We start from the raw sequence: 18,413 nt of genomic DNA on the forward strand, positions 1-18,413 counted from the left end.
GGGCGGGGGGAGCGTTCCAAAACTAATAGCGGGCTTGTGCCAGGTGATGTGCGCGCGAGGCTCGCTCTCGGGCCTGTAAAAGCAGCGTTTTATTGCCCTAGGACAGAGGAGTTTTCACAATCGCAGGAAGCGGCTTCTCCCTTGTTTTGTGTGATTCCTTTGTTATTGTTTCCCCGACTTTCTCATGGATGGGACGTAGCTGTCATATCTACGGGTAGCTTAGAACGGGGGGTTACGGGGCTCAACTCTGTCCCCCCAAAACAAGTCAGGTTTTCAGGATATCATAGCCACCTGTGCTGAAGCAGGGACTGATTGAGCCACCTGTGCTGAAGCAGGGACTGATTGAGCAAACCTGTGCTGAGCAGGGACTGATTGAGCCACCTGTGCTGAAGCAGGGATATCCTGAAAACCTGATCTGTTGGGGGAGCTTGAGGACTGGAGTTGAGCCCCCTGGCTTAGAATATTATGGGGGGGGGGGAGAAGAGATAATAATGCAGACCTTGTTGCACATTATAATACATATACTGTACTTCCTTTGCTACACTATGTCAGTGTGGGAGAGAGGGGCTTCCCGACACGTGACCCCCCCCCCCCTCCAAGGCTCAGTAACACATACAGTTCACTGCATGCAAAGATCTTATCTATAAATATATATATATAAGCAGTGGTCGACAAACCTATACATTTGCTCGCCCCGGGCGAGTGGATTTAACATCGTGGCGAGCTCCTATTGGCCCAAGCAGCACACGTTTGGTACTAGGTGGCGAGTAGATTTTTTTGTGATTTGTCAACCACTGCATATAAGTTTACGTGGCGTAAACTTCTCTGTACAGACTTTCCTGTGCGCAAACACAAGGTGAAAACGGAGCAATGCCACAGAACAAACATCTCTTTTCCACATTGCTATATCTCCACTACATCTGCAGCCACGCAGCCACGGTCCCACGTAGCAATGTAGCATTTACTGAGACTACAATAGAGTGAAAGCTTTGTTCTTTGTGTGAAGGATCGCAGGGTAAATATTCACCCTTCTGCTGTCACATCGGCGGCTGGTGATAACACACGTGAGTCACACAGCGTGTCTTTGTTCCGTGGTTACTGCCACCACTCGGGAGATTCTGTGCATTCCTTAATAAAGATGCATAGGAGCAGGGTCGCTCCACGGGGGAGCAGCCACTCCACGGGGAGCAGAGCCACTCCAAGGGGGGCCTGTACTTGTCCCACTGTACCACACCTTCATAATACATCTAAACAAGGATCCTGAAAACGCGGCTGGGACCGTTCCCCGCTGAGGGCGCTCGGCCATTTGGCAGCCGGAACATTTAGCTGCCGGCTGTTTCTCTCCCAAGATAATGTATACCGTAACCAGCGGGCGGAATTCCCGTTAGGCCCGATAAGTGCCTATGGATGGCGGGTTTTTAAATCCGCCACTGACCGTAACCCCCTAACCGTACCCCTTACCCTAAAAAGGAGTGTAGGAGGGAAAGAGAGAGGGGGGAGGGGAAGAGAGAGGAGAGGGGAATAGAGGAGGGTAGGGGAAGAGGGGGAGTGTGAGAGGGATGGACAGGGAGTGTGATGAGGGGGGGGAAAGGGATGGACGGGGGTGTGAGAGGGTTGAGGTTCCCAAGAATTTCACAATATACATCAAGGCTTCCTTAACCAAACAAAAAGGGAGAAAACCACTGCTTTAACCCCGTACTCACCAACATCTAACACAAAAAGCGTAACCCCGTACTCCACAACCTCTAACGTTAACCCCTAATGCTAACGTTGATCACTTATGTTACGAGGGAAACGGCCGGCGCCCGAGAGAGGTCCCAATACAGACTGAAAACCCTTCTCTTCGGTCCAGTTTAAGAGTTGGTACAAGTTTACGTCAAAGTGCTGAAACTGTTCTGAGAAGAAAACAATTATGCCGATTACATTTAAGATGGCTGCCGATAGTGAGGAATTCCTTTCTTGCCCTGTACCCGTGCGCTGCTATGGAAGCTACATGTTTGTGTAAACAGTCCTTCAATACGCAGGGGATAAGGAAAGCAAACATGGATATTGTGAAGGATTCAAAGGGCAGTTGTCCGGGTGCCTCAGTCAGGGGTTTGTGTGAGGTTTTTAAGGCCCCATTCATTGAACAACCAAAGCAATATTACACGAGAAAAAGACCTAATAATAATACTGGTAGTAGATGTTTAAGTCCTAAATAAATGTTCCCCCTATTTCCAGTGCTCAAGGTCGTGGGTGCTTCTTCCCTCAATAAATGAGTCCCAGGCTTCTCATAGCAGACGGCATCAGAACACAAGCGCGGTGTGCGAGGCCATGCGCTGTACTTATTCGTTACTCGTGTTGTCGATAACGTTACTGCCCCAAGAGAAGGTGGCATTGCGCGCTCTCCCCGAGACGCTCAAAGCTGCAACCAGGCTAAGTGCTTTCAATGCTTCAGCAGTCTCACGTTATAACCTTGTCTGTAACGGTTACATACGCCTATAACATATATTATCTGTAACTGTCCTGTCTGTACTTCCTGGTAAAACAGTTTATAAATAAAATGTGGTCCCAAGCAAACAAAACGCACACTACGCAGGACCCCTTGACCGTGACTGATGACCACGATGTGTTTTCCTTACGATTGGACATGTAACTGACTTATGTTGAAAGGCCTTATCCGTGTTAACATGTTTACAGGAGTGAATGCGGCATTACTGGTGCAGAGCTGGGATACCGGATCCAGGCAAAAATCAACTTAAATAACTTGTGTGTTAGTTTGCATTGCATAGGATGAATATTACTCAAAAACTCTTATAGGTTATATATATATATATATATATATATATATATATATATATATATATATATATATATATATATATATATATATATATACAGTATATATATATAAAATACAAGACCTGTATGTGATTATCGATTTCAAATATTCTGTCCGCATTCCCATGAAGATATTTATAATATATATATATATATATATATATATATATATATATATATATATATGAGAGATAGATATGTACAGTACACACACCTTCCCTGCGTGCAGGGATTGCTTTAGCCAGTCTTTGTTCCATGTCTTTCCCCAGCACATCCCGTAATGCATCAGTGACCTCCCGACGGAAAGGGCTTTTATTCCAGAGTGACTGGTGGGAACATGAACCACAACTCGTACCGGGACAGGGCAGGTTCTCAGCCACATCACCTTTTCATGCTGTTAATACCTCTCACCCTATTGTACTTGGCACCGATGTCATGTGTGGCTTTGGCATGTTACGCGGCCGGATCGTGACGGGACAGGTTCTGCCGCCTCTTTGAAGGTTTCAGGAATGCTGCTCACTCAGCAACATGTCAGTCTCCTGTTGTTCTAGAATGTTACACAGTGGCCCTACCCTCTCTAGGGTTTCTATCTGCCACATCCATGCTCATAAAGTGGTGCAATCTACTTTTTAGTAAACGTTTATCTCGCGGTTTAACAAGTGGTGCTCTGCCAGACACTCCTCAGCATCTTACACAGCCTATTTAAGTGAATTCAAGAGAAGAGACTGGGAGGTGCCTTGGAGCAGGGGTGGCCAACTCCAGTCCTCAAGGGCCACCAACAGGACAGGGTTTAAGGATATCCCTGCTTCAGCACAGGTGGCTCAATCAGTCCCTGCTTCAGCAAAGGTGGCACAATCAGAGGTTCAGTCTTCGACTGAGCCTCTGATTGAGCCACCTGTGCTGAAGCTGGGATATCCTGAAAACCTGACCTGTTGTTGGCCATTGGGGACTGGCGTTGGGCACCCCTACCTTAGGGAATACATTTCGGAAATAAACTCCAGGGATACTGGTTCTTTTTATCGGCTGTGTTCTTATACTGGCGTAGAAAAAACAGGTTTTCCTTTCCAATCGCTCCAAAAACACATTCTGGGAAACACCTCTCTGTGGAACGCGCATAATACACAAGGCAGCAAAGCCATTCATATGAAATAATGGCTTTGCTGCCTTGTGTATTATGCGCGTTCCACAGAGAGGTGTTTCCCAGAATGTGTTTTTGGAGCGATTTCACCTTTAAGGAACTTCCTGTGAGCCTTAGGGTTGTCAGGTGTCCAGTATTGAACCAGACTGTCCTGTATTTGGACACTCTGCCCAGTAAAACATTAGGAGGTAATGCTAGACATGTACTTTATGTGTATACTGGTATTACTTCTCTGGGCAGCTTCCTCCATCCTGATTGGCTGCATTACCCAGCAGCAGCCAATCAGGAGGATGTGCCTGGGGTGGGGCCAAGGAGAGGAGGAAACAGCATGGAGAGGTGAGAGGAGTGTGTGTGTCGAGTGAGTCACACCTTTCCCGGTTGTGTCCAGTATTTTTGAAGAACCCGCCTGACAACTCTAGTCTTACATGTAACAGAAATAAACCTGGAACTCTCGGAAAGGGTAAAGCCAGAAGCCCGCACACGTCACGCCATCTGTGCCCCAGTTTGTACCGTGCAGGAAGACAATCTGATGCGTTTCGTGGCGCTTGTAACGCGCTAAAAATCAGAGAATATAAGGAAGAAACGTGGACTCAAATTTAAAAAAAAAACAAGCGTATTTTTATTTTTGGTTTGGTCAAGGTATTTACTGAAGCCGAGCAGACAGATTGGGGACTTCCTCCTAGTAGCCTCCTGGCAGTTTTGTGAGTGTGTGGGTCAGATGGAGGAGTCTGAGGACCTCTCCTCCTTCACTTCCGGCTGTGCTTCATATTTTTGCTGTAATAGTCATTGCATGCGATGGTGAGACCAGCAATAAGGGAGAAGAAGCTGTGGAAGTTGACACGTCCATCGCGGCACTGGTCCAGATCCTTCATCATCTTATCCACTGCCAGCGGATCGTTCTGGTTCTGAAGGGTGGGGGTTGGGAAGAGAGAAGACATGGAGGGGAGTGGGGAGAGGAAAGGGGGCAGAATGATTACAAAAAGGTTGGAGAAGAGGCAATAACCAGTCCAACAATAGAGAATGGCACAAGCCGTACAATATGATGCCAATGGGCTTAGGGCTGCAGGGGGGCCAAAGCCGCTTCCCCACGGTGACACAATCACCGTCTTCCTTACATGCTCCAATCTCACTATCTGTACATCTGCGCCTGGCTTTCCTTGGAAACCCTGCGCTTTGTCTCTGCCCTCTCTTGCTGGTTACACCCAGTTAAGGTGTGGGATTAGAAATAATGGCCGACATGACAGGGCTCGCAGAAGGGGAGGTAAAAGTGCCTTCTTATTGTGATCAGGAGGAGGGAGAAGTTCCACACTAGAGGGCTGGTCAGAAGCAACGCATGTGATTTAAGTAGAATAATAAAAGCATTTAGAGACCAATTAGATCTGCTGCTACCTAGAGCAGAATAGTTAAATGTAGGCATCCTATTTACAGAAGAGGGACAATTAAATGTAGCAGGAGAGGCAGCGCTCTGTAACCCCCGCCCCCCCTTTCAAAGTCCATCGTGCAAACAGCTGTGTAATGTTGGATGTCTACGTATGAGACATTTGCATATGGCAGGGTGCTCAACTCCAGTCCTCAACAGGTCAGGTTTTCAGGATATCCCAGCCTCAGCACAGGTGGCTCAGTCGAAGACTAAGCCACCTGTGCTGAAGCAGGGACTGATTGAGCCACCTGTGCTGGATTGGTCAATCCTTGCTTCAGCACAAGTGGCTCAATCAGCATAGTTGGTACAGTCTTTAACTGAGCCACCTGTGCTGATTCTGTGATATCCTGAAAACCTGACCTGTTGGGGGGGCTTGAGGACTGGAGTTCAGCGCCCCTGTATTGTGGTATTATTCATCTGTGATTGCTGCAGAATTCCATCCATGGCTGTGGCGTCTACCTTATGAGATTCGTAGAAATCTTTTTAAATGAAGCTTTACTGTATGAAAAACGAGTCACCCTGTCCTATTAAATACCATATACTGGTGTGTGTGTGTGTGTGTGTGTGTGTGATCTCACAACCTACATTGAATCTGCTCCTCTCAAGGACAATGCAACTACTAGAACACACACACGAAATATAGTTAAAAAAATAATAATAATGGTGACTCAAAAGGTAAAATATATGCTGAAGTGTTTTTGGGGTACTCTTTGGAACCTCCTTGGGAGCCCCAGGGTTCCATGGAACACAGGTTTTGTATTCAATTGTGCCCATAAGCACATGTGCGCTCTTGTAGTTATAAGCCCTGATGGCCCCTGCATCCATGTCACACACCCACCTTAATGAACTCTGGGAACTCTTTCTCCATCAGGTTATGTAGATCATCTTTGGTCATGTAGCTCTTATCTCCAGCATATTGATGAAAGGAGAGCATTAGATCTTCCATGGCATGTTCCAGCTTAGAAGGGACCACCATCTTGTTTTATACTGATTTGTCTTAAAGGGAGAGATGATAGAGAATCATCAGTTACACATTCACTTGTAACTACAGAACATCGTGAATAAACAGGCGACTTACAAATTAAATGGGGATAAATTGGGGGAATCCTTGATGGAGAAGGATTTAGGAGTGCTTGTAGACAGCAGGCTTAGCAATAGTGCCCAAAGTCATGCAGTAGCTGCAAAGGCAAACAAGATCTTATCTTGCATTAAACAGGCAATGGATGGAAGGGAAGACACACCTTGAATATGGAGTACAATTTTGGGCACCACTCCCTAGAAAATACATTATGGAATTAGAGAGTGTGCAGAGAAGAGCCACCAAATTAATAAAGGGGATGGGCAATTTAACTTATGAGGCGAGACTAGCTAAATTAGATTTATTTACATTAGAAAATAGGCGTCTAAGAGGGGATATGATAACTATATACAAATATATTCGGGGACAGTACAAGGAGCTTTCAAAAGAACTGTTCATCCCACGGGCAGTACAAAGGACTCGGGGCCATCCCTTAAGGTTAGTGGAAAGGAGATTTCACTAGCAGGAAAGGGTTCTTTACAGTAAGGGCAGTTACAGTGTGGAATTCATTACCCATGGGACTGTACCCATGGAACAGATACAATAGATTTGTTCAAAAAAAGCTGGACATCTTTTTAAAAAGAAAAGGTATACAGGGATATACCAAATAAGTAAACATGGGAAGGATGCTGATCCAGGGAGTAATCCGATTGCCAATTCTTGGAGTCAGGAAGGAATTTATTTTTCCCTTTATGAGATATCATTGGATGATATAACACTGGGGTTTTTTGTTTGCTTTCATCTGGATCAATAAGTATAGATATAGGATAAAGTATCTGTAGTTCTTTATTCCCCACCCATATGTATCTCAGTCCACAGATCGATTGGGTGACAGGCGCGCACGACGCCATGCGCTTCAACTATATCCGAGGCCTTAGAATACAATACTTCCACTGCAGCCAGGGGATTCTGGGTAATGCCATTTAAATGAGCACTCAGAAATCTCCCTCCTTTTGGCCGTTACCCAGAATTACTGTGTTAGTGCAAACATAAATTAAGGTAATTGACACCCTTTATAGACCAAGCCACGAGGAACTGAATGAGAAGACAGCAAGGGGTGATGTTGAAGAGCAGCGAATGGAAACTAAAGCTCTACATTGGAAAATGATTCGCATTGTCTAAATCTGCTGAACATGAATACAACGGGCCAGTCAAACAGGTGACGGTGCTCAGTCACAGTCCGAGTTACAGAAATTCCTTCCAAACCTAGGAACATAAAGTGCACGGAATTCCTTCAGTAAATCAGGTCTCCTAATCAGTAGTTCTAATACTCTGCCCGGGAGGGATGTGCGCCTGGTGGTACCCACCACCACATTATAGAACTCCCTTCAGCACTGTAGGGGAGTGGTACATGAGGGAAGGTAACAATCATAAAGGCCACTGCTGGTTTCCTTATTTTCGATGCCCTCTCCAGGTATGGCAAATCCGTAGGGCGTGAAGATCGCTGAAAAGTAAACTCCAGGCACATTCTGTAAGAACGAAGCACAGCTACGACAGGGCAAAAAAACAAAAACGAAGGATCATCCACGGGTAACTCCCATAAAAAAATGTTTTATTCAGATTTAATGAGCTCACAGCCGTCACAGATAAACCAACGCGTTTCACGCCCCCTGCACTTTATCAAGGTACCTTGATAGAACGCATTAGGTGTTTTATCTGTGTAAGCTGTCCATGTGAGCTCAATAAATGGGAGTTTTTAATGTGAGTTACCCGCGGATGATCCGCCGTTTTTTGCTGTAGCTGTGCTTCGTTCTTACAGAATTTGTCTTGTGAATACAACGGGAGCAGAAAAATAGATCCCAGTCTTTGGAAAATGAACAAGCAATGCCGGAGAATTTGGGCCTCCTGCATCCAAACGCCTGTCTGGGACATGATCTATACATGGTTGAATCTATCATACAGAGTCAGTTGTGTGTCCCTTGAGTAAGACACACACTTGTTCACAGTGGGTAGGTGGCTTTCCTGTGTCATGCACTGCCTAATATACTGTACCCCAGACAGAGCACAGCAGGGACATCAGCAAGTTACAGTTGCTATACGAGTTTTATATGGTATAAATCAAAAATGTACATAGATAGTGGTGAAAAGTCAACACCTGCTGTGCTGCCTAAGGCAGGGGTGAGAACTTGCTGGGAACAGAGCAGACACACAATTAGTTAGTCTAATACAGCGATGCTTAACCTTTGGGTTAAGGACACACATTCAGCAGGAGAAGACCGTTCATAGGACACTGAACAATGTTTATACTTCGAGACAAATGGTTTCCCAATAAATGCACCAAAACCCCACATAATCCTGAGGTTCTCCCTATAGTGACAAAAGGTCCTAAAGAGACCACCCTCTTCTCCTTCACATTCTCCATACTCTTGGTATTCGGAACAAAGCTCTATCCTGGATCTCATCCTACCTCTCTCATCGTACTTTCAGTGTCTCTTCTGCTAACACCTCCTCCTCCTCTATTGATCTCTCTGTGGGGTACCCCAGGGCTCTGTCCTGGGACCTCTTCTCTTTTCTCTGTACACACTCTCTCTAGGTGACCTAATAACATCTTTTGGGTTTAAATATCACCTCTATGCTGACGACACACAAATATACTTTTCAACACCCGACCTTACACCTGCTATACAGACCAAAGTTTCTGAATGTCTCTCTGCTATATCATCCTGGATGGCCATCCGTCGCCTTAAACTCAACATGGCTAAAACAGAGCTCCTCATACTACCTCCCAAACCTGGCCCTACTACCTCCTTCCACATTACTGTTGGAACTACGATCATCCACCCAGTAGCCCAAGCACGCTGCCTAGGGGTCACACTCGACTCTTCTCTCACATTCGCCCCTCACATTCAAAACATTTCTAAAACTTGTCGCTTTTTCCTCCGCAATATAACAAAGATACGCCCTTTCCTCTGTTGCTCGACTGCTAAAACTCTGACTCAGGCCCTCATTCTCTCCCGTCTTGATTACTGTAACCTCCTGCTGTCCGGCCTTCCTGCCTCTCACCTGTCTCCCCTACAATCTATCCTAAATGCTGCTGCCAGAATCACTCTACTCTTTCCTAGATCTGTCTCAGCATCTCCCCTCCTGAAATCCCTCTCCTGGCTTCCAATCAAATCCCGCATCTCACACTCCATTCTTCTCCTCACTTTTAAAGCTTTACACTCGTCTGCTCCTCCTTACATCTCAGCCCTAATTTCTCGCTATGCACCATCCCGACTCTTGCGTTCTGCTCAAGGATGTCTTCTTTCTACCCCCTTTTTATCTAAAGCCCTCTCCCGCCTTAAACCTTTTTCACTGACTGCCCCACACCTCTGGAATGCCCTTCCCCTCAGTACCCGACTAGCACCCTCTCTATCCACCTTTAAGACCCACCTTAAGACACACTTGCATAAAGAAGCATACGAATAGCACTGTGAACATTCTGAACACATGATACATAAAGCTTGGCCCCCTGCAGACGCACTTACCAGAACTCCCTCCTACAGTCTCTGTACGTTCTACCTACCTACCAATTAGATTGTAAGCTCCTCGGGGCAGGGACTCCTCTTCCTTAATGTTATGTTTGTCTAAAGCACTTATTCCCATGATCTGTTATTTATATTATCTGTTATTTATTCGATTACCACATGTATTACTACTGTGAAGCGCTATGTACATTAATGGCGCTATATAAATAAAGACATACAATACAATACAATACAAAGAGAGAAGAGGAGACCCAGCAGGACAGTTTCAATCACAAACACGAATATGTATTTTAAGGACTTTAGTGAGCCACAGAGTTTGTACAAAATACATGGATTTTTTAAGACATCCTATGGTAGAAGTAGCACAGAACATAAAGAAGCATATGACTAGCTTCGTGGCTAATACTATAAACATCTATCTCTATCTACTGTATATTATATATATATATATATATTATAATATATATATATCTATCTGAAATGTTTGTCTGTCAGGATGTTTGTCTGTGGGTTTGTGCGTTTTGTGATTGGTTGGCGCCCGCCCACGGCTCTCGCTCTCATTGGCCTGCGGGGTGGGATTACGTCATGGCCACACAGGCCGTGAGACTCACAGATCCCTCACACCACGTGCGCCTCTGATCGAGTGGCTACCCACATGCCGTGCACCGCCTGTGGACCCTGGGGCTCCGTGGAGCAGTCCCAGGGGTTCCGCCTGGCCGCCCGCACTCACTGCTGCCCCTGGCTCTCCCCGCTCCGCACTCACTGCTGCCCCTGGCTCTCCCCCCTCTCTCCTAGGAGTGCATGCAGTCCTCGCTGACTCAAGCCTCCTGCTGCCTGAGGTATGGGATGGGAGAGGGAGATAGTCTGTGAGCTACGGGGGGGGGGGGGGGGGAGAGATGGTGATCCGTGGTGTTGGCGGAGAGGAGGAGAGCTGCTGCTTCTGAACTTTGCATGTGAGCTACAGGGGGGGGGGGGGAGGAGGAGAGGCTGCTGCTTCTGCTGTAAACGTTCCTTGCATGAGTCTATGTGTGTGTGTGTGTGTGTGTGTGTGTGATAGTGACAGTGTGTGTGTGTGTGTGCCAGTGTGTGTGTGTGACAGTGAGTGTGTGTGTGTGCCAGTGTGTGTGTGCCAGTGTGTGTGTGTGTGTGTGTGACAGTGAGTGTGTGTGTGTGCCAGTGTGTGTGTGTGACAGTGACAGTGAGTGTGTGTGCGTGACAGTGACAGTGTGTGTGTATGTGTGTGCCAGTGTGTGTGTGTGCCAGTGTGTGTGTGTGTGTGTGCCAGTGAGAGAGTGAGAGTGACAGTGTGTGTGTGTGTGCGTGACAGTGACAGTGTGTGTGTGTGTGACAGTGAGTGTGTGTGTGTGCCAGTGTGTGATAGTGACAGTGTGTGTGACAGTGACAGTGTGTGTGTGCGTGACAGTGACAGTGTGTGTGTGCCAGTGAGAGAGTGAGAGAGTGAGAATTACATCCCGGGCAACGCCGGGTATATCAGCTACCGATATATAAAGCTTGGCCCCTGCAGACGCATTTACCAGAACGCCCTCCTACTGTCTCTGTACGTTCTCCCTACCTACCAATTAGATCAGGGGTGCGCAAAGTTTTTGGCGTGCGCCCCCTGCCTGGGAGCCCCAGCGTTCGCCCCCACCCCTCGGTTAGAACACGGCATGAAATGACATCACGTCACCCCGCGTCATTTGACATGTGTTGTCATGGCGATGCATCACGACACTACGTCGCCAAGCACCTGCCTGGCAGCAGGTAAGTGACGCTACAAAGACCTCACGCCTTCCCCGGCATTTTATTTAAATGCCTTGGGGAAAGGCGCGGGGCCTCTGTAACCGTCGCGCCCCCCCCTAGCAAATCTTGCATTCCCACTGGGGGGCACACCCCTCCCCCCCAGTTTACACACCACTGAATTAGATTGTAAGCTCTTTGGAGCAGGGACTCCTCTTCCTAAATGTTAATTTTTATGTCTGAAGCACTCATTCCCATGTTCTGTTATTTATATAATTGTCACGTGTATTACTGCTGTGAAGCGCTATGTATATTAATGGCGCTATATAAAGACAGACAGACAGACCCCACCTTTAAAACAGCCAGTGTCAAGAAATGTGTGCGAGGGTGGTCAGTACAAACCCAATATCATATACATACTTGGTGCTGAGGGGAGAGCCTAGCCCAGGGGCGGCCAACTCCAGTTCTCAAGGGCCACCAACAGGTCAGGTATTAAGGATACCCTGCTTCAGCACAGGTGGTGCAGTCAACGTGTGAGCCACCTGTACTGACGCAGGGATATCCTGACCTGTTGGTGGCCCTCAAGGACTGGAGTTGGACACCCCTGGCCTATTCCTAACACCAATCACTGTAATAAGGCAAACACAACGTTTCAAAGAGTAAAGTCCTGTGTATAGAGACTGTGTTACCCGAGGGCCTCCCCTTCACATCCCACCCTCACAATCCTGCCACAGACAGGTGGCATTTGCGATGCTCTTGCTCACAGTCCTTGATGCCATGGAAGTTAGCACGGGCAGACTGCCTTGAACCAGAATGGAAGGGCGCAGGATAAAATAAAAAACGGCAAAACCGGAGGGGGATAGGAGGGAGGACGCATGCATGTGTCCTGCAAGCTTCTCATTTGTAAACGGTGTCCTTAGGGAGTAATATGTAGCAGAGTAATGCGCTCTCAAACAGCACCGCCCGTTACTCTTCTGTTATACACACATTTCCAGCGAGCTCAAACTCCTACACCCACCACATCATGAATATATATGTCAAAAAGAGTGCTGCTGAGCGTGGCAAATGTATACCACAAAGGTCAGGGGTGCCCAATGCTACATCCAATTGACAAAACATATAAAGTAATAAGTATAAAGTTTGAATACTATAATAATAATAATATTAAATACTTGGTTATTTAGTTAAACCCTTTGGCCAAAGCGTCTTAAGCCTGCATACCAACGCCAAGGTATAACCAAATGAATGCAGGTCCTACACTACACTGTGCACCCTTCCTTTTACCTCTGTATTGGATGTAGCATTTGGGCACCCCTGTCTTTTGTTGTTTACTGTTCTGTTATACCAAGGTTTCAAGGTGAAAAGATTGTATGTGCGGCCAATGCAAGAACAAACCGGATGAAAGGTCCGTGTTGCACCCGAAATGTTCCTGTCTCCATTGTTCCTGAACAAATGTTCACTTTTTGGCAAGGCTACGGGGTCTCAGGAAAGGGCTTTGTGCTGTGGAACATCACACTATGATTGTACCTGCCCTGCCAATGGATTCACACAGAGGAAGCCTTCTCCACTACGGATTCCAGTCTCCTGCTCCGACAGTTATACCGTTGGATCCAGCAGTTAGACGCTGCGATGCACGCACCAGCGAGAGAATACTTTATTAGCACTTTGTGTTAGTCTTTTGTAAGACTATTTACAAGTAGAGCTCAACTTCTGATTATTGGAGAATCCGGTTTCTCCGGTTTTGTTCTTTTAAAGCCGCCATGTTGGTCCTGGAAATGCAGCAGCGCGTAATGACGGCTCATCATGGCGGATCTTTCATAGATAGAGATCTTGGTTAATATGGGAGCTATTCTATACAAGTTATCACACCTCGCCCAATAGGGTGTGTGCATGTGTAGGATAACTAGGTCAGAAGCTCCTTCCAGCTGGATAGATTCCAGACATCCCAAGAATTCTGCGTGCCCCGCCCGCCCGCCCCCCCCCCCATCCTGTGGGAAAACAAACCAGCAACAGGCGCATCACCTAGCAGGACATGCGTTATTAGCTTGGCTATCAACAGATCATCTGATCAATGCGAGCAGGACATAAATATTAGCAGCTGTCACAGATTGAACCACCTGTGCTGAAGCAGGGATATCCTGAAAACCTGACCTGTTGGGGGTTCTCGAGGACTGGAGGCCACCCCTGGCATAAATCAATAAGCTACAAAAAGGAACATATTCAGGATAAGAGAAGGAGCAGCTCAGTGAGTAACGATACTGACTGGCACCGAGTTTGTTCAATTCCCGGGGTCGGCTCCTTGTGACCTTGGGCAAGTCACTTTATCTCCCTGTGCCTCAGGCACCAAAAACATAGTTTGTGTGCTCTGTGGGGCAGGGACCTGCTACTTCTTAGGGCGCGATGGAGTGTGCGTCGCTAACAAAATGCAGGAACATACATAGTGCGCACGCAACCGCTGCAGTGGGACCACGCGGTAGATTTAATTTTTTTTTAATGTCCCAATCGCCTCCCCAAATCGCTGGAAGCTTAATAATTCACTCATCGCTCGGGCGACAGGCGCTCCGCCTACTATAATCTTAGCCTTAACGGCAGTGTGATCTCTCGATCTCCTGCATTATCCATGGGAACACTTATATGGTATAAAGTGGCTCACGTGGTTGGAACAGTTTAAGGAATAAAGAAGCCAGGAGGTAGGTGTGAGTGTGTGTGTAACACACCCTAAGTGTGCAAAGCCCGTATATACAGCCCAGAGAGAACATTTTATCCCTGGGTGTGGCACTCATCATCCTGTAACATAGCAACAGGCCTCTCCTCTCTCATACTGTCCACCCGGGGGGGGGGGGGGGGCGAAGCGTCCAATATCCACATTATAAGGACTGTGGCCCTTTTAAAGTAACATAATTAGGGGTTCTGGTTTTAGATTATAACCGGAGCCCCACCACCGGATCACCTTACACTTCTGGTTAAAACCAGGAATGAAGCAACATTTTCTGTAAAAATTCGAGCCTGGGGTAAATAGCCAGCCGGAGGTAGGAGACCGAACCGCGATAATCACCAAATTGTAATGCCTCACCTTTTCCCGTTAGCACCGATACAAACACGGGTATTTTTTTTAATAAACTGAAAATACCAGAAAAACAAAATTAACACAAAAAGCCTTATTTACATGACCGCGCTCATGCTTGAGAGTGGTGATGTCACCGAGTCTCCAAACATCAGCGTTCGGCTGTCCGGCAACTTTTCTGGTATGCGTGAGCGGTGGGGGCCGTGGCTGAGCAGTTAGTAGCGCTCAGTGATTGGCTGAGGTGATCATGTGACCCTTCAGCGCACCTCAAACTCACTTATCTGTATCGGCAATCGCCTAGCCCCCATGAGCGTACGTGCACGCCGCGTGAGCGTGGCCAGACTTAAATTGATTGTGCTGACCACGCTAAGCGTCAAGCGCAGTCAGCGGCAGCGTGGACGCAGCCTTATAATGTTTAGAAGGAACAATAGTCAACCAGGACTGGAGATCTTGCATAAGGGCGTGTCCTGGGGGCAGCAGCGCAGAGGGCGGGTCCTGGGGGCAGCAGCGCAGAGGGCGGGTCCTGGGGGCAGCAGCGCAGAGGGCGTGTCCGGGGGCAGCAGCGCAGCGGGCGTGTCCTGGGGGCAGCAGCGTCGAGGGCGTGGAGCAGCAGCACCAACAGCGTGTCCGGTGGGGAGCAGCGCAGAGGGCGGGTCCGGTGGGCAGCAGCGCAGAGGGCGGGTCCGGGGGGCAGCAGTGCAGAGGGCGTGTCCGGGGGGCAGCAGCGCAGAGGGCGGGTCCGGGGGGCAGCAGTGCAGAGGGTGTGTCTGGAAGGAAAAAGCAGCACCGAGGGCATGTCCAGCGGGAAGCAGCGCCAAGGGTGTGTCCGGGGGAAAGCAGCGCAGAGGGCGTGTCCTGTGGGGGAGAGAAGCAGCGCCAAGGGCGTGTCCGGGGGGAGAGAAGCAGTGAGGGCGTGTCCTGGGGGGGACAGCGCGGAGGGCGTGTCCTGGGGGTACAGCGCGGAGGGCGTATCCTGGGAGGGCATGGTGCTATTGTGCGTGTTTGCCATATACAAAAAAAAAGCATACAGCTTCGCAGTATAAAGCATGTGTGCATCAGTGTGCATCAGTGTGCATCAGTGTGCATCAGTGTGCATCAGTGTGGTACCTATATAAACGTGTGCTTGCAGAATATTAGCCTTTCCCCCTCCTCGGGGTAGATCAGGGCTCCTTTTATTAATATTAGGGAGGTTGAGGTAAGTATGCCCGAGACCATCAATCTTTAACCCATTCACGTCAATGCAATAGTCACCCATTGTGTTGGGAAGAGAACAGATTGTGTCCCAGTGCAGCAATATCCCCCACCTCACTGTGCTGGGAAGAGAACAGATTGTGTCCCAGTGCAGCAATATCCCCCACCTCACTGTGCTGGGAAGAGAACAGATTGTGTCCCAGTGCAGCAATATCCCACACCTCATTGTGCTGGGAAGAGAACAGATTGTGTCCCAGTGCAGCAATATCCCCCACCTCACTGTGCTGGGAAGAGAACAGATTGTGTCCCAGTGCAGCAATATCCCACACCTCACTGTGCTGGGAAGCAGCTTCCCCGCGCCGGAGAAGGATTTAATCTCATTCATCTAGAGCGGACCTCTTCTGCAGCAAAGTGAAGGAGGCTTCAGAGCATATAGAATAGAAATAATTTTACTTACTGCAAATTCATAGGGGGGTATGAAATAAACTGCAATAGTGCCGATCGGGGCACATGGATTTGGAGTGGGAGTTTCCATGCGATATTACCCCGATCTGCAATATGGCCGTTTAATGATTAACCTCCATAGATTGCAGCAGGTGTAAGACTTTATTCAGCACTTCCTACCCCGATCACATCACGTTTATCTGCCAGGAATTTCCTGGTATTTAAGCACATGTTATAATCTAAAAATCCACGCTGAGCGATCAGAGACCAGAGACCGTCCCCTACATGCGTAGGACCCCCCTCCCCATCTGAACAAGCTCCTCACCCCTACTACACGCAGCACTTATAGATCTGACTCCAAAAGACTGTTCAAGGTTCAGCAAAGTATCCGGCCGCTCCTCCTTTTCTTACCGTGCACCCCAAAACTGGTCTACCGGAGACTCTCACAGCCGCCGGCAGTCTAAGTTCTTTCAGAACTAGAGCTGTCTCACATTTTAACCTGGTCTGTAACTGTTACATACGTATGTCTATAATATATATTATCTCTAACTGTGCATGCAATGTCTTGTATATAATGTATACCCTGCTCACTTATGTAACCATGTATTATTTGTCATCATAACTCTGTGCCCAGGACATACGTGAAAACGAGAGGTAACGCTCAATGTATTACTTCCTGGTAACACATTTTATACATAAATATAAATAAATATTAGTGAGTGTGTATCAGTAAATCTGTGCTGTGCCCCCACCCCTGCACATTAAGGTGTGCCCCCCCCTATATCAGTTACTGGGTATCAGTAAATCTGTGCCCCCACCCCTGCACATTAAGGTACCCCCCCTATATCAGTTACTGGGTATCAGTAAATCTGCGCTGTGACCCCACCCCTGCACATTAAGGTGTGCCCCCCCCTATATCAGTTACTGGGTATCAGTAAATCTGTGCCCCCACCCCTGCACATTAAGGTACCCCCCCTATATCAGTTACTGGGTATCGGTAAATCTGCGCTGTGACCCCACCCCTGCACATTAAGGTGTGCCCCCCCCCTATATCAGTTACTGGGTATCAGTAAATCTGTGCCCCCACCCCTGCACATTAAGGTACCCCCCCTATATCAGTTACTGGGTATCGGTAAATCTGTGCTGTGCCCCCACCCCTGCACATTAAGGTACCCCCCCTATATCAGTTACTGGGTATCGGTAAATCTGTGTTGTGCCCCCACCCCTGCACATGAAGGTACCCCCCCTACACTATCTCCCATTCAAACGTGTATAGCTGTATTTATTTGTCCTGTATGCAGCCACCTCCTGGGTGCTGAGCTGCGCACACACTTCCCTGTGACAGTAATGCCATGCTGTGCTGTAATTGCCATATGTGTCAGTATAAGCGCTGTAGGATCTCACCTTGTGGCAGGGTGCAGGTAGCAGCAGCAGCAGGGTGCAAGTCCTTTGCTCAGGCAGCGCTGTCTGTCTCTCGCCTTTAGGGGGTGGGAAGTAACTCTCTCCTGATTGGGACCATCCCCTTGTAACCTGAAGCTTCCCCGTGGCTGACTCACTTCCAGATTACTGCCTGCCTGCACCAACTGGAAGCCTCTCATAGGCTCTTCCCTACCTCCCTACCCCCCCCCCTCTCCCCATACCCCTTCCTTCTCCTCTCCCATACCCCCCTCTCCCCCCTCCCCCCATACCCATTTCTCTCCCCATCCCCTTCTCTCCCTCCCACTTGGCAAACCTCTTATTTCTTGTTTTTTTGTTTTTTTTCTTCTCCAAACTAGTTTCTCCCATTCCAGAAATGTCAAAGCCCTTCCCCTCCCACCCACTCCCTGCGTGTAACCGGCCCGAGGCACACAGGAATGCAGGCAAATGTAACACTCAAATACACAAGATGTGGCAGAAAGTGCCTCACCCAGCGGTCCCAGGGCAGGTGGGGGGTAGGAGAGAGACACCTACTGTGAGGATGAGGGCAGATATCCTACTGCTTAAATATAGCACTTTTCTACAGATTTCACCTATTTAAAAAAAATAAGTGTTCTCCTACAATTAGAAGTCCCACT

General features: G+C 48.0%; 1 protein-coding gene across 1 annotated transcript; it reads right to left on the reverse strand.

Moving 5' to 3' along the window:
• Positions 1-4,553: 4,553 nt before the first annotated feature.
• LOC142499134 (protein S100-A10-like) lies at positions 4,554-17,926 on the reverse strand. Its single transcript, XM_075608079.1, has 3 exons — positions 17,764-17,926; positions 6,217-6,374; positions 4,554-4,863 (listed from the first exon to the last, which is right to left on the reverse strand). The coding sequence occupies exons 2-3, from the start codon at positions 6,352-6,354 to the stop codon at positions 4,705-4,707; spliced, it is 297 nt and encodes a 98-aa protein (XP_075464194.1). The 5' UTR covers positions 6,355-6,374; positions 17,764-17,926; the 3' UTR covers positions 4,554-4,704.
• Between the last annotated feature and the right edge of the window lie 487 nt (positions 17,927-18,413).

This window comes from Ascaphus truei, chromosome 7 (genome assembly GCF_040206685.1).
Source record: "Ascaphus truei isolate aAscTru1 chromosome 7, aAscTru1.hap1, whole genome shotgun sequence".
NCBI classification, from domain to species: Eukaryota; Metazoa; Chordata; class Amphibia; order Anura; family Ascaphidae; genus Ascaphus; species Ascaphus truei.